Genomic DNA, 22963 nt, shown 5'->3' with positions numbered 1-22963 from the left:
CATGTTGCGTTTATATTTTTGTTCAGTAAAGTTTGTACTAGAGGTCGATGTTCTGGTCCAATGAAAGCATGGTAAACTTATTTTCAACCAACCATTACCTGGCAATACTTCATTCTTGATTTGGAATGCACCGGTGTCGTATAAACATTTGTTTATAGTTCCAGGTGGAACTCCAAAAAAACAATATTAAATCAAATATGAAATCAACTTTTTGCACTGTGTGAGGAGGTTCCTCACCATCTTAGCTGCTAGACATCTTGCCTTTCCCAACATCTTTGCTGGAACTAGTCGTTTCTAAGCAACAATGTCACGTGTAGGAGAAGATAACAGCTAGTCACACAGTGTGACCCAAACAACACAAACAAGATCTACACACATGCAGGAAGCATTTCTCAGCCAGTACAAAAAGTGAATTTAGTATACTTCCTTGTTATTGGGGTTCCACCTGCTACTGGGAAAAAAGAAGTTTATAAGATACCGATGCCTTCCAAGTTGAGAAATAAGGAAGTATCGTCAAGTAAAGTTGAACATTTTCCCCCTATCCATAACCCATCCTAAGCTAAAACCCTGTACATAGTAGGCCTACGGGGATCTAACTAACTTTATCACTCCTAATGCAGCCTAGATAATAGGCTACAATTTTGTTTAAACATTTGAATAATTTTAGCTCTAACCCCAACAATTTGTTCTATAGTGATTTCTTTCAGGTCAGCCCCATAGACTCTCAGCAGATCTGCAGATAACATTAACACAGTTCAGTGAACTGGGACTATTTCAGCCACCATCACTCACTGAGCTAAGGCTTGGCAGACGTATCCCAACCAATAACTTATATCAACCCCAGATGACTGATGGGGGGCACTGTGTTGAAGCCGTTGTGCGTCCATCTTGGCGTGCCTCCATCTTGGCACTCCCCCAATGTTCTAAAACATATTTTGGAAGCTACAGAAATGAACGTATTAACGTCTACATTCGTTTTGCCACATTTATTATATCACAGACACCTTAATGCATACTTTGAAATTATATTATGTGAGCTTAGCAAAAAAAAAAAAAAATGTTTTGTCCTACATTTTTATTTTGAATCCCATCCCCCGTCCCCGCAGGAGGCCTTTTGCCTCTTGGTAGGCAGGCTGTCATTGTAAATAAGAATTTGTTATTAATTGACTTGCTTAGTAAAATAAAGGTTCAATAAAAAATGTACTGCCCCCACTACAACGCAAATACTTAAATACATGTAATTATGACCTTGAAACATTTAATTGAAGTACTGTAGAATTCCATTCATTCCTGTTCTCTATAGGAATTAATGGAATTCTACAGTATTTCAATTTAATGTTTCAGTGGGGACAGTAACATCATGTGTGGTCAGACCTTGCATCCATAGCTCTGTCTATGAATTTCAGAATGATTAGATTTCTCCAGCCGCATCCCTCAGCTTTTTACTTAAACAGTGGCAGTGAAGCAATTTGTTCTTGTTCCAACTGCTGATTGGCCCTTAAACGATTTTAAATGTATTTTATCTTCATTTTTATTTTTATGTATAGCTCACATATAATGTAAAAGTATGCATAAGATGTCTGTAATAAAATGAACGTGTGAAAAACGAATGTAGACATTAATAAATGCATTTCTATAATAGCTTCCAAAATAAAAATGTTTACAAAGGAGGAGTACCAAGATGGCTGCGGGTAGCTTCAAAACAGTCATCCAGGGATTATACAGGGTTTATACACATTGGTTCCAACACGCCCGAGCCTTTTCACACGGCGTAAAACGTCACTTAACAGTTTGATCCCCTCCCACTCTACCATCTTCTACTTCCATTCGGTTTGGCCAACTAAGAAACCGGGATAACAGACGCCTATTCCCGGCAAACATTTGTCATATTGCTCTGAGCAAACGGAAAAGTAAAATTACTGGTTGTGTTATATGCGGGCCCTCATCCCAACGAAAAGTAAGTCTTTCAGACGGGGGTAAGTGCTATAAGGGGAAATATTACATTTCCCTCGAAAATGCAGAGAATTGGTGGAGATCGAGAGGCCGGATAATAATATTCAAATCAGACTGCAGTCCATTTTCATCAACATACTGGATTCTCTCAGGTGGCGTCTTCGGTATAGAGCAGAAGTGATTATTCTACAAGGGGACATACAGAACTCTTCAATATTCCAGGGACGGTAGGAGTTTCCACTTTTTCACAACGCGCGGTGAACAGGCCTACCTGTGTGTAATATCAGAAGGTAAATTTGCCCACCGTTATATTTAATTAGATGTGATACCGGTTTTTGTTTCAGTTTTACAATTGACATTTCAAAACAGGCAATGTTATCACTTCGCCTTGTTTAGTATTTACAGATTCACTCAACCTTGGATAGCTAGTGGTCACGGAAGATGTGCCTATATTCACCCATCCTCAAGCGGAGCAAAGCGGATGTAGGCTAAATTAATAAGTGAAATCAGAGATCTGGTCCAACTGGATCGGCTTGTACAACACACATATTTGAACGTTTTCACAAACTATTCAGAATGACGACCGAAACTCCAATCAATTCAAGTTTCCCCGAATAGGTGTAGGTTGATCTTGTCTGATCTCACGGTGATGCCGTTTGTTTAGGAATACGGGAATATATGAAGGTCATGGTTTGAAACAAAACCATGAACAATCGCACAATAACACCGATTGGAAACAAGAAGGCGTCTAAAGAAATGTTTTGGATGTCCTTCGTTTGAGCTTTCATGGTTTCGGAGTAAATAGCCTAACATTACTGATGATGAAACGTAAAAAGTTCCACACCCCCAGAGAAAGTTTACGGAAATCTTGTTGAGATGGATGTGATTGTGGGGCGTTCCACCCAAACCACTCATTCTTATGATTTACCGTGTTAAATAACAATAATATGTGAAAATAATATTTTTTTGTGAACAAATGTAATTCTGTCTTTATAACAAGCAGTAGCAGTGCGTGGGTAAAATCACTGTCATACAGTACATGCTTTTATTTTTTGTTTTGCTAGGCTACCTAACTAACTTCAAATCCAACTCAAATTGTATTTGTCACATGCGCTGAATACAACAGGAAGAAGGCCAGCATCACGGAGTTGCCTCTTCACTGTTGAAGTTGAGACTGGTGTTTTGCGTATTATTTAATGAAGCTGCCTGTTGAGAACTTGTGAGGTGTCTTTCTCAAACTAGACCCTCTAATGTACTTGTCCTCTTGCTCAGTTCTGCACTGGGGCCTCCCACTCCTCTTTCTATTCTGGTTAGGGCCAGTTTGCGCTGTTCTGCAAAGGGAGTAGTACACAGTGCTGTACGAGATCTTCAGTTTCTTGGCAATTTCTTGCATGGAATAGCCTTAATATCTCAGAACAAGAATAGACTGACGAGTTTCAGAAGAAAGTGCTTTGTTTCTGGCCATTTTGAGCCTGTAATCGAACCCACAAATGCTGATGCTCCAGATTATTTTTTAAAAACATTTTATTTCACCTTTATTTAACCAGGTAGGCTAGTTGAGAACAAGTTCTCATTTGCAACTGCGACCTGGCCAAGATAAAGCATAAAGCACACAATACAACAAAACAGAGTTACACATGGAATAAACAAACATACAGTCAATAATACAGTAGAACAAAGAAAACAAAAAGTCTATATACAGTGAGTGCAAATGAGGTAAGATAAGGGAGTTAAGGCAATAAATATGCCATGGTGGCGAAGTAATTACAATATAGCAATTAAACACAGGAATGGTAGATGTGCAGAAGATGAATGTGCAAGTAGAGATACTGGGGTGCAAAGGAGCAAGATAAATAAATACAGAATGGGAATGAGGTAGGTAGATAGCTCATCTGTAAACAGCCCATCTATGTACAGGTGCAGTGATCTGTGAGCTGCTCTGACAGCTGGTACTTAAAGCTAGTGAGGGAGATATGAGTCTCCAGCTTCAGAGATTTTTGCAGTTCATTCCAGTCATTGGCAGCAGAGAACTGGAAGGAAAGACGACCAAAGGAGGAATTGGCTTTGGGGGTGACCAGTGAGATATACCTGCTGGAGTGCGTGCTACGAGTGGGTGCTGCTATGGCGACCAGTGAGCTGAGATAAGCCGGGGCTTTACCTAGCAGAGACTTGTAGATGACCTGGAGCCAGTGGGTTTGGTGATGAGTATGAAGCGAGGGCCAACCAACGAGAGCGTACAGGTCACAATGGTGGGTAGTGTATGGGGCTTTGGTGACAAAACGGATGGCACTGTGATAGACTGCATCCAGTTTGTTGAGTAGATTGTTGGAGGCTATTTTATAGATGACATCACCGAAGTCGAGGATCGGTAGGATGGTCAGTTTTACGAGGGTATGTTTGGCAGCATGAGTGAATGATGCTTTGTTGCGATGTAGGAAGCCGATTCTAGATTTAATTTTGTATTGGAGATGCTTAATGTGAGTCTGGAAGGAGAGTTTACAATCTAACCAGACACGTAGGCATTTGTAGTTGTCCACGTATTCTAAGTCAGAGCCTCAACTAGTTTGAAGAAGGCCAGTTTTATTGCTTCTTTAATCAGAACAACAGTTTTCAACTGTGCTAACATAATTGCAAAAGGAGTTTCTAATGATCAAATAGCCTTTTAAAATAATAAACTTGAATTGGCTAACGTAATGTGTCATTCGAACACAGAAGTAATGGTTGCTGATAATGAACCTCTGATTTTTCATAAAAAATCTGCTGTTTCCAGCTACAATAGTAATTTACAACATTAACAGCAAGTCTACAGTGTATTTCTGATCAATTTGATGGACAAAAAATGTGCTTTTGTTTCAAAAAACGAGGACTTTTCTAAGTTAACCGCCACACTTTTGAACAGTAGTGCATGTCCCCATTACAAAACCTATTTCTTTCACTTACTTGTTGTTTCGTTGTTCATTTGTTCAGTCATTTCATTCTCAACCAGGATTTCATCAGTGAAGTTTCAGCCCTGTCCGTCCGTGACCTCTTTTGTCGTGGGTCCTCTTCTTCGGTGCGCACAGTCACGGTGTCTGTTTTATCTTATCCAGCTGTGTGTAACATTTCACGTAAACCCTGTTTCTTGTCTGCATCAAAGTAGTGGTCATTGTACCTAGCATCGAGCATGGTGGCAACACAGTAAAGAGGCTCAGAGAGAATGCCACCAAACTGCTTGTTCACAACCTACAGTAGAGTACTTTTACAAGTTTTAACCCCTGTCTGCAGTTCTGTTGAGCCGGCGTTTCAATGCCATGACAGAGGGTATCACGTCTGCTGCAGATGCAGTTGATAAGTTTATTTCTCGAGTCAGTTGTGTTCATGTTTTCAAGCACTAATTTTTGTTCCAGCAGGCTCTCCATCATGTAAAAAGTGCTGTTCCGGCCTCCCGGGTGGCGCAGTGGTCTAAGGCACTGCATCTCAGTGCTAGCTGTGCCACCAGAGACTCTGGGTTCGAGTCCAGGCTCTGTCGCAGTCGGCCGTGACCGGGAGGTCCATGGGGCGATGCACAATTGGCCTAGCGTCGTCCGGGTTAGGGAGGGTTTGGCCGGTAGGGATATTCTTGTCTCATCGCGCACTAGCGACTCCTGTGGCGGGCCGGGCGCAGTGCGACCTTCGTCTCTCCCGAGCCTGTACGGGAGTTGTAGCGATGAGACAAGATAGTAACTACTAACAACTGGATACCACGGAATTGTGGAGAAAAGGGGTGGTCAATTATTTATTTTTTTAAAGTGCTGTTCCATCTGGTGGAAACGTTTTGCTTAAGCCTTTTCGTCTTCACTCCAAGCTGCTCCTGTATTGCTTGCAGGCGGCTGTCTGCTAGCTGTCTGCTAGCTGTCTGCTAGCTGTCTGCTAGCTGTCTGCTAGCTGTCTGCTAGCTGTCTGCTAGCTGTGAGTGTTTAAAATGACTTACCATCTTCCTACCTGTTGCCACTGTGTCAGATATGCTGCGTTGGGCCAAAACACCTTCGTTCACAGCCAGTTGCAGCGTGTGTGCCATGCATGGCAAACTGGCGACTCCACATTCTCCCAAAGCCTTTGTCATGTTACCACATAGCACAGCATGTACTTTGTTCTTGGGGATTTTCCAAGTTTCAAACATTTTCTGAAATACCATTGAAATGGCAGCAGCGGTATGAGAACCAGCACATTCTTGAGAAAGCAATATGGCTTTCCTCAGTACGAAATCCTCGTCGACCGAATGTGCTGTCAGACTTCGCATGCACATGGGGCTGATGTTGCTGATCCAAATGTCAGTCGTGAAGCTAATAGCAGCGACGCGTAAATATCAAATAGCTCGTTGATATGCGAAACATTAATACTGTCTAACTCTGGTAGGGCAACATCTGAAAAATAGCACCTACTTGGTAGTGTGTACCGGGGCTCGACCAGTCAGTGAAAGCCAACATCATCCACAACAGAGAACGTTTTTTTTTTTTTTTTCAGAGTTAGACAGCAGGTGCGGTGGAGCGAGCTCAGCAGAGAAAGGGAGGTTGAGAGTAGAGGTCAACCGATTAATTAGGGCCGATTTTCAAATTTTCATAACAATCGGAAATCGGTATTTTTTTGGGCACCAATTTGCCGATTTAAAAAATATATATATATTTTTTTATATATATACCTTTATTTAACTAGGCAAGTCAGTTAAGAACACATTCTTATTTTCAATGACGGCCTAGGAACAGTGGGTTAACTGGCTGTTCAGGGGCAGCACGACAGATTGTACCTTGTCAGCTCGGGGGTTTGAACTTGCAACCTTCCAGTTACTAGTCCAACACTAACCACTAGGCTACCCTGTCAAGGGCAATGAATTCCATTATCTTGGCGTTAATGGATTTCGCCTTTTGAGTTGTCTCACTTAAATTTTCTTACTGCTCGACTTGAACTTCTTTAGTTGTTGGAAGTGTGCGCTTAGTTTTTTTTTCTGCTATTTTTCTAAGTAGTAGCTGAACGTCTGTCTGTAATGCACTTTCAAATTAGTAATTAGGTTTGTGGTATTGAAAGATATCACTGTCTCCCCTCTGGAAATAATAGCAGCACAAATGTTGCATACGGCCTTTTTGTTATCTAGAGATTACGTGGCAGGCATCACCTGTTACGCGAGTGCAGCAAGGAGGCAAGGTAAGTTGCTAGCTAGCATTAAACTTGTAAAAAAAAAAAAATCAGTCTTCACATAATCACTAGTTGACTACACATGTTTGATATTACTAGTTTAACAAGCTTGTCCTGCGTTGCATATAATCAATGTGGTGCCTGTTAATCACAGCCTACTTCGCCAAACGGGTGACGATTTAACAAAAGCGCATTCGTGAAAAATTGCACAATCGTTGCACCAATGTACCTAACCATAAACATCAATGTCTTTCTTAAAATCAATACACAAGTCTTTTTTTTTTATTTTTTAAACCTGCATATTTAGTTAAAATAAATGCATGTTAGCAGGCAATATTAACTCGGAAATTGTCACTTCCGAGATTAGGCTGGCAATACTATAGTGCCTATAAGAATATCCAATAGTCAAAGGTATATGAAATACAAATAGTATAGAGATAAATACTCCTATAATATCTACAACCTAAAACTTCTTAACTGGGAATATTGAAGACTCATGTTAAAAGGGACCACCAGCTTTCGTATGTTCTCATGTTCTGAGCAAGGAACTTAAACGTTAGCTTTTTTACATGGCACATATTGCACTTTTACTTTGTTCTCCAACACTGTTTTTTCATTATTTAAACCAAATTGAACATTGTTTAATTATTTGCGGGCTGCAAAGAGGGGTGCTGTCACACAGTGACTGGTTTGTTTGGAGTATCTCTAGTATAGCTGGCACTGAGGCTTCCCTGTGCGAATACTCTTTAACCCTTTTGTACCAAGAACTGTCATCGTAAGTGAAAAATACAAAGGTGCCTCAGTAAATTGAGAATCAGGCCTTCTTGTTCACATGCCGTCTCTAACAAAACTAGCGTCCACAGGTGACTAAAGAAAACGCATTCAAAACCTGCCAGTAATGAGTAGCAGTGATGTCGTAGTGGCTCTGAGAGCCTTTCACAGCAGATCTCATTGCCTGTGTTGTAATTAAGCCTACACTGCATGTTGCCCACTCAACCAGTATCAATGCCTGCATCTCTGCCACAAGAGCTGCTCTGCACTGTCAAAGCTTGTAATTCAGCTAGCTAATGGATTCATCTGGGGAATGTCAGGAAGTCCTGCAGTAGGTGTTTGAAGCATCTATATATTCTTCTTTGTGTTCGAAGTTCTTACACACCAGGTCATTGCGTTGTTGGATGTTTTTTTGATGCTCATGTTTTCATGGCTATGTAAATCTGGATGGACACACCTGCACACCAAGATCAACATGGCATAATAATCGCATCACAAATAGTCACATGCAAATAGTAGTCCTCTTTGACCTATTGTCTAATGATATTTAACCTCTGCAATTTAAAGTAGCAATATGTCATTTTTTTCGCCAACCCGGCCAAGTTCATATTGAGATGTGAAATCATTCTACTTGAAAGCAAGTCTAAGAAGCTGTAGATCTGTTCTATGTGAGCTACTTCTATAGTTCCAGTTCTTAAGTTTTGTTTTTGTGTTTTTTTACTTTCAGTTTTGTACACCAGCTTCAAACAGCTGAAACAACAATATTTTTGGTTATGAAAAATATATTTCACAGTGGTACAATCATTCTCTATACTACCTTATTGTGTCACATAAACTGAAATGAGGCGAAGTATAAGAATTTTAGCAACCAGTAAATGGCAGAGCGATTTCTACATAGTGCAACTTCAAACGCAACAGTACAAATATTTGCGGCAGCGTTTCTTTAATTGAATAATTTTTTACATTTTCATTTTGGTATGGGATCTACCAAAGAAATGTCCTGTCAGACTGTACAAGGCTTTGGCCTTCACCCCATTTGTCTGAATGTTTCTTACATGTTTATCTCTCTTTTCCTTTTCTTTTTTCTCAGAATGTTGACCTGGCTCAGGGAGCTCAGTGACTGGGTCTGGCAGGACCGGCTGTGGTTCCCTGCGGGCCTGGGTTGGGCCGACCTCAAGGACCGGGATGGCCTAGTCTTCGCTAAAGGAAGTGATCTCTGGGTCATCTTCCCTATTGCAGTATGCTTCCTGATTATACGACAGATATTTGAGAGGTCAGTACTCCAGGCCCAAGACGATATGTGCGTCCCGAAATGTTGAGGACAAAACCAATACCTCCCTCTCTTCACATTGCAGTGGCCTCGCTATGTTTCATTAGCTTGCTGTTGTTGTTGTTTTTTTAACCTGTATTGCTCAAATCTCATTTGCTTGTTCATCTAGCCTTGTTGACTTGTGTTCACTGCAACAACAACAACCAGACCTGATTTACAGTCCCTAACCACAATTTCCTCTCCTCCTTTGCCTCCTCTATGACTATCCAGGACCGTGGCTGTTAAACTTGCCTCTTTACTTAGAGTGAGGGAGAAACCTCGTGTCAGAGCTGCTCCCAACACCACACTGGAATTTTATTTCTGCAATGCATCGAAGTTCCCCTCACAGGTAATTGGACAGCATCGCTATAATGCTACATAAAGTTGTTTTAACGTCAACTCCTTCCTAATCCTCCACGTAGGAAACTACCATACAATTCCATTGACCAAATCCGAGTGACCACTCAGTTCAGTAGTTCACACAACTCCTAAGTCAAATCCCTGCACAATTGCTACATTAAATCAACCATTATTTAAAATCGCATTTTTAAAATTTGACAGTAATACAATTAAAGATACATTAGCGCTATATTGCCTTATAACCCCTGTCTCTCTCTGTCAGAGTTCAGTGGAGGAGTTAACTAAGCAGTCAGGTTGCTCGGCGCGGCAGGTCCAGAGGTGGTTCCGGCGGCGGAGGAACCAGGAACGGCCCAGCCAGATCAAGAAGTTCCGGGAAGCCAGGTACCCACAGCAGCCAAGTGGAAACCCACAATACTTTTGTGCTTTTACAATCCGAGATGTAGGCTACACTCATTTCTGTATTGAATATAGTTGAAATATATTGTCTTAAGCAAAGAAAGTAGAGTACTGCGAACTGAAATGAATCGTAGCAGAGCTGTTAGCAACAGCAGATAGGAGCAGGTGAACATGGTTGAATGGAACTTGCACCTGCCGACACGTAATTAATGAATGTCAAAACAACCCTTTATTTCCGACGTGGGCATATTTCTACTGTGCAACGTGTTGGGTGTCGTGTGCCTTCTGTAAAATATTCTTGTGATCTGCCTGTTATTTTCATATTCACCTGCTCAAAATACAACCACCTATAGTTTACAGGTGGCTGTAGCTTATGCTTTACTTTGTCTTTGAAGGAGCCCTCGTTTGTATTTTGTGTGTGTGTGTGTGTGTATGTATATGTGACATTGTTGTAAGCTGTGTGAAATTGTGTTCTGTTCATATGGGGTTTCTGTGCGTTCTCTTACAGTTGGAGATTTACCTTTTACCTTCTTGCTTTCATTGCTGGCCTGGGTGCCCTAATTGACGTGAGTACCGTGATTTAGCGTCGGTATATATTTTCTCTAGCAATGCTTTGCCTCTGTTTTTGTACCTTTTGCTCTGGCGTTGTGCCATTTTGTGCTTTGTGTTTTGGTTTGAGACTGAAATCCTCACCTATGTGAATCTCTCCCCAGAAGCCATGGTTCTATGACATGGAGGAGATGTGGAATGGCTTCCCCACGCTGGTATGTACACTGTAAGACTGTCGGTCTCTAAATCATAGTTGTTTTTAAATGTTTAGTTGGTCTACAAATCTTTACAAAGTCCGCATCTGACACATTTCGGGACAATCCCAAACATGAAGGTTTCCAGTACATGGTTACAGCTTGGCATTTCTAGACACCCTTTTTTATAAATGTCACAAATGTTTGCATCTATATATATATATATATATATATATATATATATATATATATATATATATATTTTTTAAATCAAATGTTTGTTCTTCCCTCTTAAAGCCACTGCTGCCTTCTCAGTACTGGTACTACATGATCGAGCTGGGATTCTACATATCGCTGCTCTTCAGTGTGGCAACGGATGTCAAGCGTAAAGTAAGTGGAGCCAAATTCAGAAACAATTACAATTTTACATGCGTACCATTAGAATGGCAACTGGATAGACCTTATCTTTGTGCGGAGGCCAGAGAGAGAGAGAGATATAAGCGACAGAGCTAACCACATCTCGGCAGATGTCAGTTTGGGTATCACAACTAAATTATATGACCTTTGGTTCACCACAAAAATGATTGTAGTTTCAGTTGCAAGCAATTTCTCTTCCCTGTTGTGTGCATGTCTCAGGCAGGGAGGGGTGTTCATGTGGTTTCTCAAACTCTGTGCACATTTTGTTTTTTTGCCCCTAGCACTACACAGCTGATTCAAATAATCAACTAGTCATTAAGCTTTGAATCGTCTATGTAGTGTTAGGGCAAAAAAAAAAAAAAAATCAATTTGGGTCTCCCGAGTACTGAGTTTTGAGATGCTGGTCTCGGGCATTTGTGGGTTAATGTGTGACCGGCATATTGTGGAAAGGTATCGCAGTGGAGACTGATTGACCATGTTCTCCAGCCATATTTATTTTCCAGCTGGTGAGCCCAAATGGAAAGTGGCAACTCTTCAAACAGTCAGCAGACAAGACTGAAATCCAGTCCTGTTTGTCGGTTGATTTGACAGACACAAGGAATGAATAGGACTGATCCAAAAACAATGGTTTTAGAGACTTGGTTGGCAGAACATTTGTGTCGTTACGTTAGCTGGAAATGCTGTGGAACTCCAAATTGGACTTGTTAGTTTTCGTGTCCGCCTCAAGCTTATGGCTAGGGTGACGCTTTAGTTCAGTTGTAAGTAGGGAAAGTACACATGGATACATGCACGCATTAGCTATGTTTCCAGTAAGTTGTCCAGGGATTTTTTGTTGTCGACATTTGAAAAGTTTTCATAGAAAATACATTCTACAATTGCCTGCTACGGTGCGTTTCCATTGAACCGTCTCTTGTGTCAATAAAAACAGCTGGATGTCATGATGTCACTACCCCACCAAAAAAAAAAATGGTTGAATAAAAACGAAGTGGTTTAAGAGTTTCCATGATCAATTTAGGCAAATTGCACTTTAATAAATTGGCGACAGTCTGTATGCCCTTCCCCCAACTGTTTCATGTCTCAGGTAGCCCGCAAAAGCCAGCATTGTTAGAATGCAATTTGCCATATTCAAATAATGATCATGTGCCAACATACCAACGCGGTCCGTTGCCATGGTGAAACTTGCACTCCTTTTTAGATCTGAAATAATTGGCTGGTGGAACTTGCTTCCGGCCAACTAGAAAAGCAAGGCGAAGCAATACAGGCATTCTTGAAAGTCAAAGACAATCCTTGTCCTGACTTGAGTTTGGTAGTTGGAATTGTTGTTGTTGTTGACAACAGTAGGCATTTAGAATTAAATGTGGAGTGGAGCTTTAGCGATGTCACTTGCCCTGCGTAGGCCTACCTTAAGGTATTCGGCAATCCTCATTTATTTGAAAAGCACAGTTTCCATCATTAGTCACAAAGAAAGTTAGACCAAACGGTAATCCACCCGTTGAACTGTAACATTTTGTCGATCTTTAGAACACTTCTCCTATAGATGGCGTTTCCATGAAACATGTCGCAACGTTTTTTTTTTTGCGACCAGTTTTTATCGAATAAACCTAGGTCAATGAACCTGACACCTGTCACTCATTTGTGAGTACCGGATGAATCGGTATGCACACACTCTTACGCCGTCATTAATCAATAAGTGGTGAAACCAGGCGTCTGTAACAGTAGCTTAGAGGTGTCCCTACAGACATTTGAAGCTATGAACGTTTTGCTGATATTCAGCGGTGTTAAAGCTCTAATTTAAAACAACTGTCATTCAGAACAACGCATCCAAAAGAAACTTAATAATCAAAGATGCGAGTGAGGAATGTCATGTCCCTGATGCCATATCCATCAGAACTAGAACACATTTCAGCAAGATTTTAAAGTGAACAACTACCCCCCCCCCCCCTCCTGTTATTGACTGACTCAAGCTGATGTTCAGTGCACAAAGTAAACACAACATTTGCGTAACTGACAAACTCCCCCTTACTCTCTTCCAGGATTTTAAGGAGCAGATTGTTCACCATGTGGCCACTATTCTGCTGATCAGTTTTTCGTGGTTGGTCAACTACATCCGTGCCGGGACTTTGATCATGCTGGTGCACGATGCCTCAGACTACCTACTGGAGGTACAGCCCCCCCCCCCCCCCCCCCACATACCCAATCTTATTACTCCTACAATACAATGTCACCATTACAAACCTAAAGAAACAATACCCATTCCATAATAAGTATAGAGGAATGTTATTACTCTATGGACAGTCAAGGCCATTACACTTGTATTATAGTCAGTCATAAATGGTGCTCTACTCTCACAGAACTGGTCATAGTGTTGAGCCTGCCATCCAGAGGAGAATATAGGAAACGGCAACTGAATACTTAACTCAACCCCCCCCCCCCCCCTCTCCCTTTCTGCTGTTCCTTTTAGTCAGCAAAGATGTTCAACTATGCAGAATGGAGAAAGACCTGCAACTACATCTTCATTCTGTTTGCAGCTGTGTTCATCCTTACCCGCCTCGTCATACTCCCTTTCTGGTAAGATGCTCAGATCTTGGATGACACTTCTCTGCATCCTAGGGGAGGGTTTCCCGGACATGCATTATGCCTAAACCTGGATTAAAAAGCATTTTCAACTGAGCTTTTCCGTTGCGCTTGCCTTGTAGTCCAGCAGTAGGCTGAATCTGTGTCTGGGGAAACTGCCTCCGTATGTCTAAAGCACCCATAACTTTAGTGTAAAGTATTATTTTCTGGCATTTTTTTTCAATGATCAATTGTACAGGATGCAATGCATTCTAGTGATTTACTTAAGTCTTTGTCAAAATGCTTTTGACTTGCCCATGCAGATCTCTATTGACTGGATCTGTCTTTCTTCCCCCAGGATCCTACATACTACGTGGGTGTACCCATTGACCATCTATCCCCCTTTCTTTGGGTTCTACTTCTTCAACGGGCTGTTGTTAGTGCTGCAGTGTCTGCACATCTTCTGGGCTGTCCTCATCCTGCGCATGGCCATCAAGTTTCTGCCTGGAAACGTACGTATTCACAAGCCTAAACACTCACTAAACCCTAAACCTCAACTAAATCTTGTAATAAATCATGTGGAAATTGAGCAAGTTGAGATGACTAAACTGCTTGGAGTAACCCTGGATTGTAAACTGTCATGGTCAAAACATATTGATGCAGGAGTAGCTAAGATGGGGAGAAGTCTGTCTATAATAAAGCGATGCTCTGCAGCCTTAACAACACTTTCAACTAGGGCCTGTAGGACCTGCCTTGTTTTGTTACACCTTGACTGTTCAGTCATGTGGTCAGGTGCCACAAAAAAGGAAAATTGCAATTGGCTCAGAACAGCGCAGCACGACTGGCCCTTGGATGTACACAGAGAGCTAATATTAATAATATGCATGTCAATCTCTCCTGACTCAAAGTGAAGGAGAGATTGACTTCATCACTACTTGTATTTATGAGAGGTATTGACATGTTGAATGCACTGAGCTGTCTGTCTAAATTACTGGCACACAGCTTGGACACCCATGCATACCCCACAAGACATGCCTCAATAGGTCTCTTCACAGTCCCCATAGAGCCATGACTACATGGAACTCTATTCCAATTCAAGTAACTGAGGCAAGCAGTAAAATTAGATTTTAAAAAACACCTTATGGAACAGCGGGGACTGTGAAGCAACACAAACATTGGCATACACACACACACACACTATACATACACATGGATATAGTACTGTAGATACAGTGGGGAGAACAAGTATTTGATACACTGCCAATTTTGCAGGTTTTCCTACTTACAAAGCATGTAGAGGTCTGTCATTTTTATCATAGGTACACTTCAACTGTGAGAGACGGAATCTAAAACAAAAACCCAGAAAATCACATTGTATGATTTTTAAGTAATTAATTTGCATTTTATTGCATGACATAAGTATTACAGTATAAAAATTACAGTATAATTCATGTGGAATAAGCACACGGTTGTGTATTTATTTGGGATCCCCAGGGCAGCAGTTACTCTTCCTGGGGTCCAAACACATTAAGACACTTACATCGCACATAAATCAAAAGATAAAACAGTCCATCCTATAACGTTTATTACAACACTACATATCTACAATGTATAATACCACCATGCAACAATATTACAATGTGTCTGTACCTGTGTCTCTCTTCATAGTCCCCGCTGTTCCAAGATGTATTTTTATGTTTTTTAAATCTGATTCTACTGCAGTTACCTGATGTGGAATAGAATTTCATGTAGTACTGTGCACTTCCTATAGTCTGTTCTGGAACTGGGGGTTATGAAGAGACCTCTGGTGGCATGTCTCGTGGGGAATGCATGGGGTGTCCGAGCTGTGTGCTAGTTTAAACAAACAGCTCAGTACATTCAGCTTGTCAACACTTCTTACAAAAACAAGTCAATGAAGAAGTCAATCATTTTGAGCCATGAGAGATTGACATGCATATTATTGTTTGCTCTCCGTGTACATTTTAAGTGCCAGCCGTACTGCCCTGTTCTGAGCCAATTGGAATTTTCCTAAATCCATCTTTCTTTACCTTTATCTTCACCTGAACACACGACTGAACAGTAGTCCATGTGCGACAAAACAAGGGCCAGTAGGACCTGCCTTGTTGATAGTGTTGTTAAGAAGGCAGAACTTTTATTATGGACAGACTTCTCCCCATCTTAGCTACTACTGCATCAATATGTTTTGACCATGACAGTTTACAATCCAGGGTTACTCCAAGCAGTTTAGTTACCTCAACTTGCTCAATTTCCACATTCATTATAAGATTTAGTTGAGGTTTAGGGTTTAGTGAATGACTTGTCCCAAATACAGTGCTTTTTGTGTTTGAAATATTTAGCACTAACTTATTCCTTGCCATCCGATTTCATTTGTTACATGCGCCAAATACAACAATACACCTTACTGTGAAATACTTACTTACAAGCCTTTACCTTAACCAACAATGCAGTTCAAGAAATAGATTTACCAAATAAACTAAATTTTAAAAAATAGAAGTATACAATCAAAAAGTAACACAAGAAAATGTCAACAATAACGATGCTATACACAGAGGGTACCGAGTAAATGTGCGGGGGTACAGGTTAGTCGAGGTCATTTGTAAAGTGACTATGCATAGAGGTGGACAAGAGAATCACCAGCAGCAAGAGCGACATCATTGATATATACAGAGAAAAGAGTCAGCCCGAGAATTGAACCCTGTGGCTCCCCCATAGACTGCCAGAGGTCCGGACAACAGGCCCTCCGATTTGACACAAATGAGTAGAACAGAGTGTGCGCAAAGTAAAGAATCCCACACATGTGCAGAACCCCGGGGATCCCCAGTTGCCGGGAAGCGGGGTCCAGAAAAGTCTGATCCTCGACCTTAACTTAAATTCACTGGTTAGTAAGTCGCTCTGGATAAGAGCGTCTGCTAAATTATACATTTAAATGTACTCTCTCTCCCATCAGGATATCGTTGAAGATGAGAGGAGCGACAGGGAAGAGACTGATTCAGACGAGGAGGAAGAAGACCATGAGAAAACAAAAAATGGCTTTGTACAGAATGGCAATGGCCACACAGTGCTTAACAACAACCACCACCACAGCAAAACGGATTGATTTGTTACAGAGACACCAAGGAGGATGTGTCTGCAACGGTGGCCTAGTCCAAGAGGCTACAGCAAGGCAGAATTGCTGGTGGAAAGGCCACAAACACACACTCCGCTGAATAATATATACACAAATAATGCTAAAGATCACATGGACACACTCCTTACATGGGCCGGATGGGTTTCACTGCTCTGTAGATCACACTAGTTGGAGGGAGAGGATGGGGAGTACAGGAAAGACGGCAATAGAGCCAAACACATGGTTAAACTGTGCCTTAGCAACAAACTGTTATTCCCCATTTTATTTCTATCCGCCCCCTCTAGTCCTTATATTGCTAATCATTCAATAAGGTGCCTAGCCCTACTCCCGGCTTCCCATCCTGCGTTATGGATAGCGCAATTACGAATTGTTGTTCACGGGGCATTCCTTTCTTGCATGCTTGGTTAATGCTCGGCGTACTGCTCGACTGTTCAAATGTTCAAACGCTGCCTTCTCTGTACGCTGACTCCCGTCCCAAATAGTAAGCGCGCCACCACCTGACACTGCCAAGAGAGATGAGGTTCTCTTAATGACCACAGCTTGGTACAGGTCTGTGAAAGTGTTCAAGTCACCATGTCAGACCACTAAAGCATACAGTAGTGATAACGGAAAATGTATCGTTTTTTCTTTTCACCTGCCATTTTGTTATTGGATTGCAGTGGAGCAGTCGCTACAATTATTGCCATGGCATTCCTATTCAACCTGGAATGTGCTAGTGTTAATGTTTTTGGTTTAAATGTTGTTGGCGGGGGGGGAGAATATGATGGTTAATTAAGTTTTAACTGTCTAAAGAAAATCTGGAGAGTTCGGTTTGCATTGTGTGAATATTTTGTTTTCGTTTATGCCGGTCTCCAAATGCAATGGCCTTTTGGGGAGCAGAAATCACATGGCTTTAAATAATACTTTTTAAAAATGTAGTTATCGGATTTTATTTTGTTTATTTTTTTTTTAAAGGTCCAGACACTAATCCAGACAACCAGAAACCTACCGAAACCAGTCCAACCCTTAATTCAATCGGACTGGAGGAGAATTCATTCATTCAAATCAGTATTTTTCCTGCCCATTCGTCCAAAGATGCACTTTATGGGTCGGCATAGACCCAATATAAAGAAAGATGAACGTCCAGGTCATACTGGGTTTATTTGAGTGAATTGGATTATGATTGGGGTTTACAATTACACTACAGTTAGTTTCCTATTTATTTCATTATGTTCACAAGTGCGAAGGAGCCCTTTTCAATTTATTTTTAACGCTTCTGATTCAATTCATTAAATTTATTGAAGCTTTAATAAAACGGGACACCAAAGTATGTTTTGCATGTTTTAGTTTCGCAAGTGCCTTAGCTATCTGTTACTTGAAAAAATAATAATAATCACCACGTCTCTTTCCTTTTCATTTTCTGTCTACCATCTTGCACTTTTTGTGAATTTCTTCACCTTCCTTTTGTCAAACTCTCCAACTACTTGACCCTGGTCTAAGGTAGTGCACTACACAGGAAATGGTGTACCATTTGGCATGCAACTTGACCTACCTACAGTGCTGTAACATGGCCTTTGTTCCCATTCACTTCTTCACGTCTCAACGTAAAGACCACTCCCTATAATGATCTTGTATGTTGCATATATGGTCCCCCTTCCCAAAAAACTGCTTTTCTCCTACTGCAGTGTTTTTATTTTGTCATGTTGCAAAGATATAAGATAAAGGTTATTGTTGATTTAAGTGGTTGTTTCCTTTGATTATTTCTTTATAAATACGCTGTGTGTGCTGCCTGGTTCAAAGTACAAACATTGAAAAGTATTTTTTTAAGTGGTAGATGGCTGAATGCTCCCATCCAGTGTTCCATTCCTCATGCTAATTATACCGTGGCAGTCTCAATGGGAGAATCTCAATATCATACTACTCTGGTCCTCTCTCCTCGCCTCCCCAAAACCCATTGGAGGAAAGATCAGGGACCTCTGGCTTTCTCATCCAATGGGTTTTGGGAAAGAGGGGATGTGAAGAGTATGCAATTGAGATTCCCCCAGAGTCTGTTGGCAGTAAAAGACACAATCTTTAAGCGCTAATTTATGCTTGGTCCAAAAGTGTTGTCTGAGGCGCCGTATGGATCGTGCGGCGCAATTGTGGCGACTCAAGGGGCACGCATTGCTGTGCGCCTCTCAAATGTTGTAACAATGTGGAGGGCGCCATAGAGCTCCGCATTGACATGATTTGTTGACAGTAGGTGAGGGGCGGGAGTTCCTGTATAAACACACTCACTGCCTTTACAACTTCCTTCACAACAGCTATGCACTGCTCGGCGAAGCGCAAGAAGAATTTACAGTGATAGGGCATTCATATTTCTTGCGCTTCGTGGAGCAGTGCAAAGCTGTTGTGAAGGTAGTTGTCAAGGAAGTGAGTTTGTGTTAATACAGGACCTTCTACCGTCAACCAAGCATGTTAATGCGGACCTAACGTTGTCCTCCGCATCATTCAAAATTTGAGAGGTGCACAGCGATGCAGTACGGAGCTCAATTTGGCATTTGAGCGCTTCGGGAGACGCCGCACTTGCATCACACCATCCATACGGCACTTCCAACCACATTTTCGGATCAAGCATAAATTGGCTCTTAGTGAACGATTACTGCTGCATATAGCATCCCCATCTTCTTTTACTCATCCTCCATACGGCTTTGTGGATGACAGGATCTTTTTCACTCATTTTGTCCTCCAGCCGGCTCTCGTTTTCTGTCGAACTTGCGTGCTCAATTGAGCCTGGGGACGAGGTCACTTATTCGCCAACATTACTGCCACTTTTGGGGCTTCTCCCTTTTCTACCTACTATATTTGTACTTTTTGATATTTCAGGCATATGAATGAATATGCCTTTGTCCATGTTATTCATGGTTTGTTTACATGACCAAATGTTACTTCTCCTTTAAGGAGGAGAAGAGTAACGTGTCTCTCTCTGGTGGTGGTGGCTCCAGCAGTCTGGTTTAAGTACGCACATAAATGGTGTAAAGACAAGCTGTTGGGCGGATACTGTAAGATACGTTTTGGATCCTCAGGCTTGCCTAACAAAGGTACAGTCAGGTTTGAAAAGCTTGTCAGCATTTGAGTGGCAGATTGAGTAGATGCAGAACCAGCTAAGAGATAGTGGTTGAACTATTGAAGAATATAGTTTTTCAATTATTTTCTTATCCATACGTCAATGAAACTATACTGAACAAAAAAAATGTTAACGCAACATGCAATAACTTCATTGATTTTACTGAGTCACAGTTCATATCCAGAAATCAGTCAATTGAAATAAATTCATTAGGCCCTAATCTATGGACTTGACATGACTGGGAACACATACAGTGCCAGTCAAAAGTTTGGACACACAAACTCATTTTAGGGTTTTTCTGCATTTGTACTATTTTCTACATTGTATAATAATAGTGAAGACATCAAAACGACACATATGGAATCATGTAGAAACCAAAAAAGTGTTAAACAAATCAAAATTTATTATTTCAGATTCTTCAAAGTAGTGTAAGAATATTTTAAGATAACACACAACGCAGAGGACTAGAGGTCAATAGGGAATTGACCATCAATGGAAATAGTTGTAGCTGGAAACAGTCCTGGACTCATAGCTACATGTGGCAAGTTTTCATTTGAATTGTCTACATTGGGCCTGAAACAGAATACTATTTGTCCAATTTTACTGCAAGGAATTCTAATTGGTCAATCACAAGCTAGGGTTGGGGGTTATAAATTATATCCTGTCCCTTTGGTGAAAAACTCATCAACTGTGTGTTGATCCAGGGGAAAGAGAGAGGGCTGAGCGCAACCACCACGGGCGTCAACTCTTAATCTCCTGATTGATGGCATATCATATTCCTGGGTGAGTCTAGACCTATGTCATTTAAAAGAGCCAAATCAAGTTCAAATTAGTGCATGCTTTGAGTGATACGTACAGTTGAAGTCGGAAGTTTACATACACTTAGGTTGGAGTCATTAAAACTCGTTTTTCAACCACTCCACAAATTTCTTGTTAACAAACTATAGTTTTGGTAAGTCGGTTAAGACATCTACTTTGTGCATGACACAAGTAATTTTCCAAACAATTGTTTACAGACTACACTATATCACAATTCCAGTGGGTCAGGCGTTTACATACACTAAGTTGACTGTGCCTTTAAACAGCTTGGAAAATTCCAGAAAATGATGTCATGGCTTTAGAAGCTCCTGATAGGCTAATTGACATCATTTGAGTCAATTGGAAGTGTACCTGTGGATGTATTTCAAGGCCTACCTTCAAACTCAGTGCCTCTTTGCTTGAGATCATGGGAAAATCAAAAGAAATCAGCCAAGACCTCAGAAAAATAATTGTAGACTTCCACAAGTCTGGTTCATCCTTGGGAGCAATTTCCAAACGCCTGAAGGTACCATGGTCATCTGTACAAACAATAGTACGCAAGTATAAACACCATGGGACTACACAGCCGTCATCCTGCTCAGGAAGGAGACGCGTTCTGTCTCCTAGAGATGAACGTACTTTGGTGCGAAAAGTGCAAATCAATCCCAGAACAACAGCAAAGGACCTTGTGAAGATGCTGGAGGAAACAAGTACAAAAGTATTTATATCCAGAGTAAAACGAGTCCTATATCAACATAACCTGAAAGGCCGTTCTTCAAGGAAGAAACCACTGCCTCAAAACTGACATAAAAAAGCCAGACTACAGTTTGCAACTGCACACGGGGTCAAAGACTGTATTTTTTTGAGAAATGTCCTCTGGTCTGATGAAACAAAAATATAACTGTTTGGCCTTAATTACCATCATTATGTTTGGAGGAAAAAGGGGGATGTTTGCAAGCCAAATAACGCCATCCCAATTGTGAAGCACGGGGGTGGCAGCATCATGTTGTGGGGGTGCTTTGCTGCAGGAGGGACTGGGGCACTTCACAAAATAGATGGCATCATGAGGAGGAAAATTTTGTGGATACATTGAAGCAACAAAGGGCGGAACGGCTGCTCCGTATGTGAACATAAAACATATTTTAAATTCACTGTCTAGGGATGTGAAGAACCATTACAAAGTAGTGGAGTGTCGGCAAGAGATAATAAAGAAATATTCTGTCATTGTTGACAAATATGGAACCTGTCTGATATACAAAAAGCTTGGGGACAAATACAAAGAATGTCTAACTCATTGACATTGCAGAGAGATAAAGAGAGTTTGAGAGCTCTTAGTGAACAGATAGAATCCTTAAAAGGAGAAATTCAACTATTGCAGGAGACACAGGTGAAAAAGTCAGACTTGACCCCCACCTGTGGGCTCTCTGTTCCTTCCATCTATCCTCACACTGAATTGCGCAAGGCAGATTTGGTTTCAAGCATCTGGTCAGCACAGCCTGGCTTTGAGTCGACCGATTCTGACAGCGGTGACGAACTTTGACTTAGGCCAACCAGAACACAGGCTGTTAAAGGAAGTAAAGCCAGACCTCCAGTGACAGTAATCACACATAAATCAGCATCTCCAAAACAGTTGGATGAATGGTCAAAGACTTTGAAGCATCCACGAGACGTGGGACCATTTGAAGCGATATAAGAAACTACAATCTACATCCTTATGATGGGTTACAGTTATTAGCCTTTGTTTTGAACAACCGTGAACATGGCGTACTTGAAGAAAAGGTTTATGGAGCTGTGGGTGGTGAAGAGCAAGATGTGGCCGATGGATGGAGAGCCATACATGTTTTCCTTAAGGTTCTGACCAGTGCAACCACCAATTGGGGAGAGATAACCAAATGTGTCCAAAAACCAAAATAACTGTTTTTTGAATTTGAAGAAAGGTTTAGAGCAGAGGTGGTCAGACACAGTGGGTTACCTGACATGGAAGATGAAGATGCACTCAATTCCTCCAAAAATGGGGCAATCACCCATCAGTTGATACAATCCATACATTATGATTTGTTTCCACAACTACTGATTGGGAGAGACAAAACTACAGTGACATCATCGACAGGTTGTCACAGCTGGACAGAGACATCAATCAACATGATAAACCGGCTGTTATCAGAGTTGTGCAGGTTCCGAGTGAAACCAAACAACATGATTCGTTCAGCAGAAGAGAAACCTGGTGTATATCATCATTGCGGGATTTCTGGTCAATTTCTGGTATTTTCTTTACTATCAAA

At 41.2% G+C, this 22963-nt stretch overlaps 1 protein-coding gene across 4 annotated transcripts; it reads left to right on the top strand.

Moving 5' to 3' along the window:
- Nucleotides 1-1781: 1781 nt before the first annotated feature.
- On the top strand, nucleotides 1782-18517 carry cers2a (ceramide synthase 2a). Of its 4 annotated transcripts, none has more exons than XM_036971242.2 (12): nucleotides 1800-1957; nucleotides 2106-2243; nucleotides 8963-9145; nucleotides 9413-9530; nucleotides 9804-9922; nucleotides 10446-10503; nucleotides 10651-10701; nucleotides 10978-11070; nucleotides 13131-13259; nucleotides 13559-13665; nucleotides 14009-14162; nucleotides 16619-18517. In XM_036971242.2, the coding sequence occupies exons 3-12, from the start codon at nucleotides 8964-8966 to the stop codon at nucleotides 16766-16768; spliced, it is 1161 nt and encodes a 386-aa protein (XP_036827137.2). In that variant the 5' UTR covers nucleotides 1800-1957; nucleotides 2106-2243; nucleotide 8963; the 3' UTR covers nucleotides 16769-18517. The 4 variants fall into 4 exon arrangements, with proteins under 4 accessions (XP_036827135.2, XP_036827136.2, XP_036827137.2 ...); XM_036971244.2 differs by having other exon boundaries at nucleotides 1825-1957; nucleotides 2106-2180; XM_036971240.2 differs by lacking the exon at nucleotides 2106-2243 and having other exon boundaries at nucleotides 1782-1957.
- The last annotated feature ends 4446 nt before the right edge of the window (nucleotides 18518-22963 follow it).

This window comes from Oncorhynchus mykiss, chromosome 30 (assembly GCF_057628025.1).
Source record: "Oncorhynchus mykiss isolate SJ-2025 chromosome 30, ASM5762802v1, whole genome shotgun sequence".
Taxonomy (NCBI): Eukaryota; Metazoa; Chordata; class Actinopteri; order Salmoniformes; family Salmonidae; genus Oncorhynchus; species Oncorhynchus mykiss.
The sequence above is the reverse complement of the archived record's forward strand: the minus strand, read 5'-3'. Positions and strand labels throughout refer to the sequence as shown.

Bases quoted from the DNA above. Each gene is read 5' to 3' on its own strand.
- cers2a (XM_036971240.2), top strand. From the start codon at position 8,964: ATGTTGACCTGGCTCAGGGAGCTCAGTGACTGGGTCTGGCAGGACCGG. The intron at 10,504-10,650 runs GTGAGTACCGTG...ATCTCTCCCCAG, and splicing joins GCCTGGGTGCCCTAATTGAC to AAGCCATGGTTCTATGACAT. The intron at 11,071-13,130 runs GTAAGTGGAGCC...ACTCTCTTCCAG, and splicing joins CAACGGATGTCAAGCGTAAA to GATTTTAAGGAGCAGATTGT.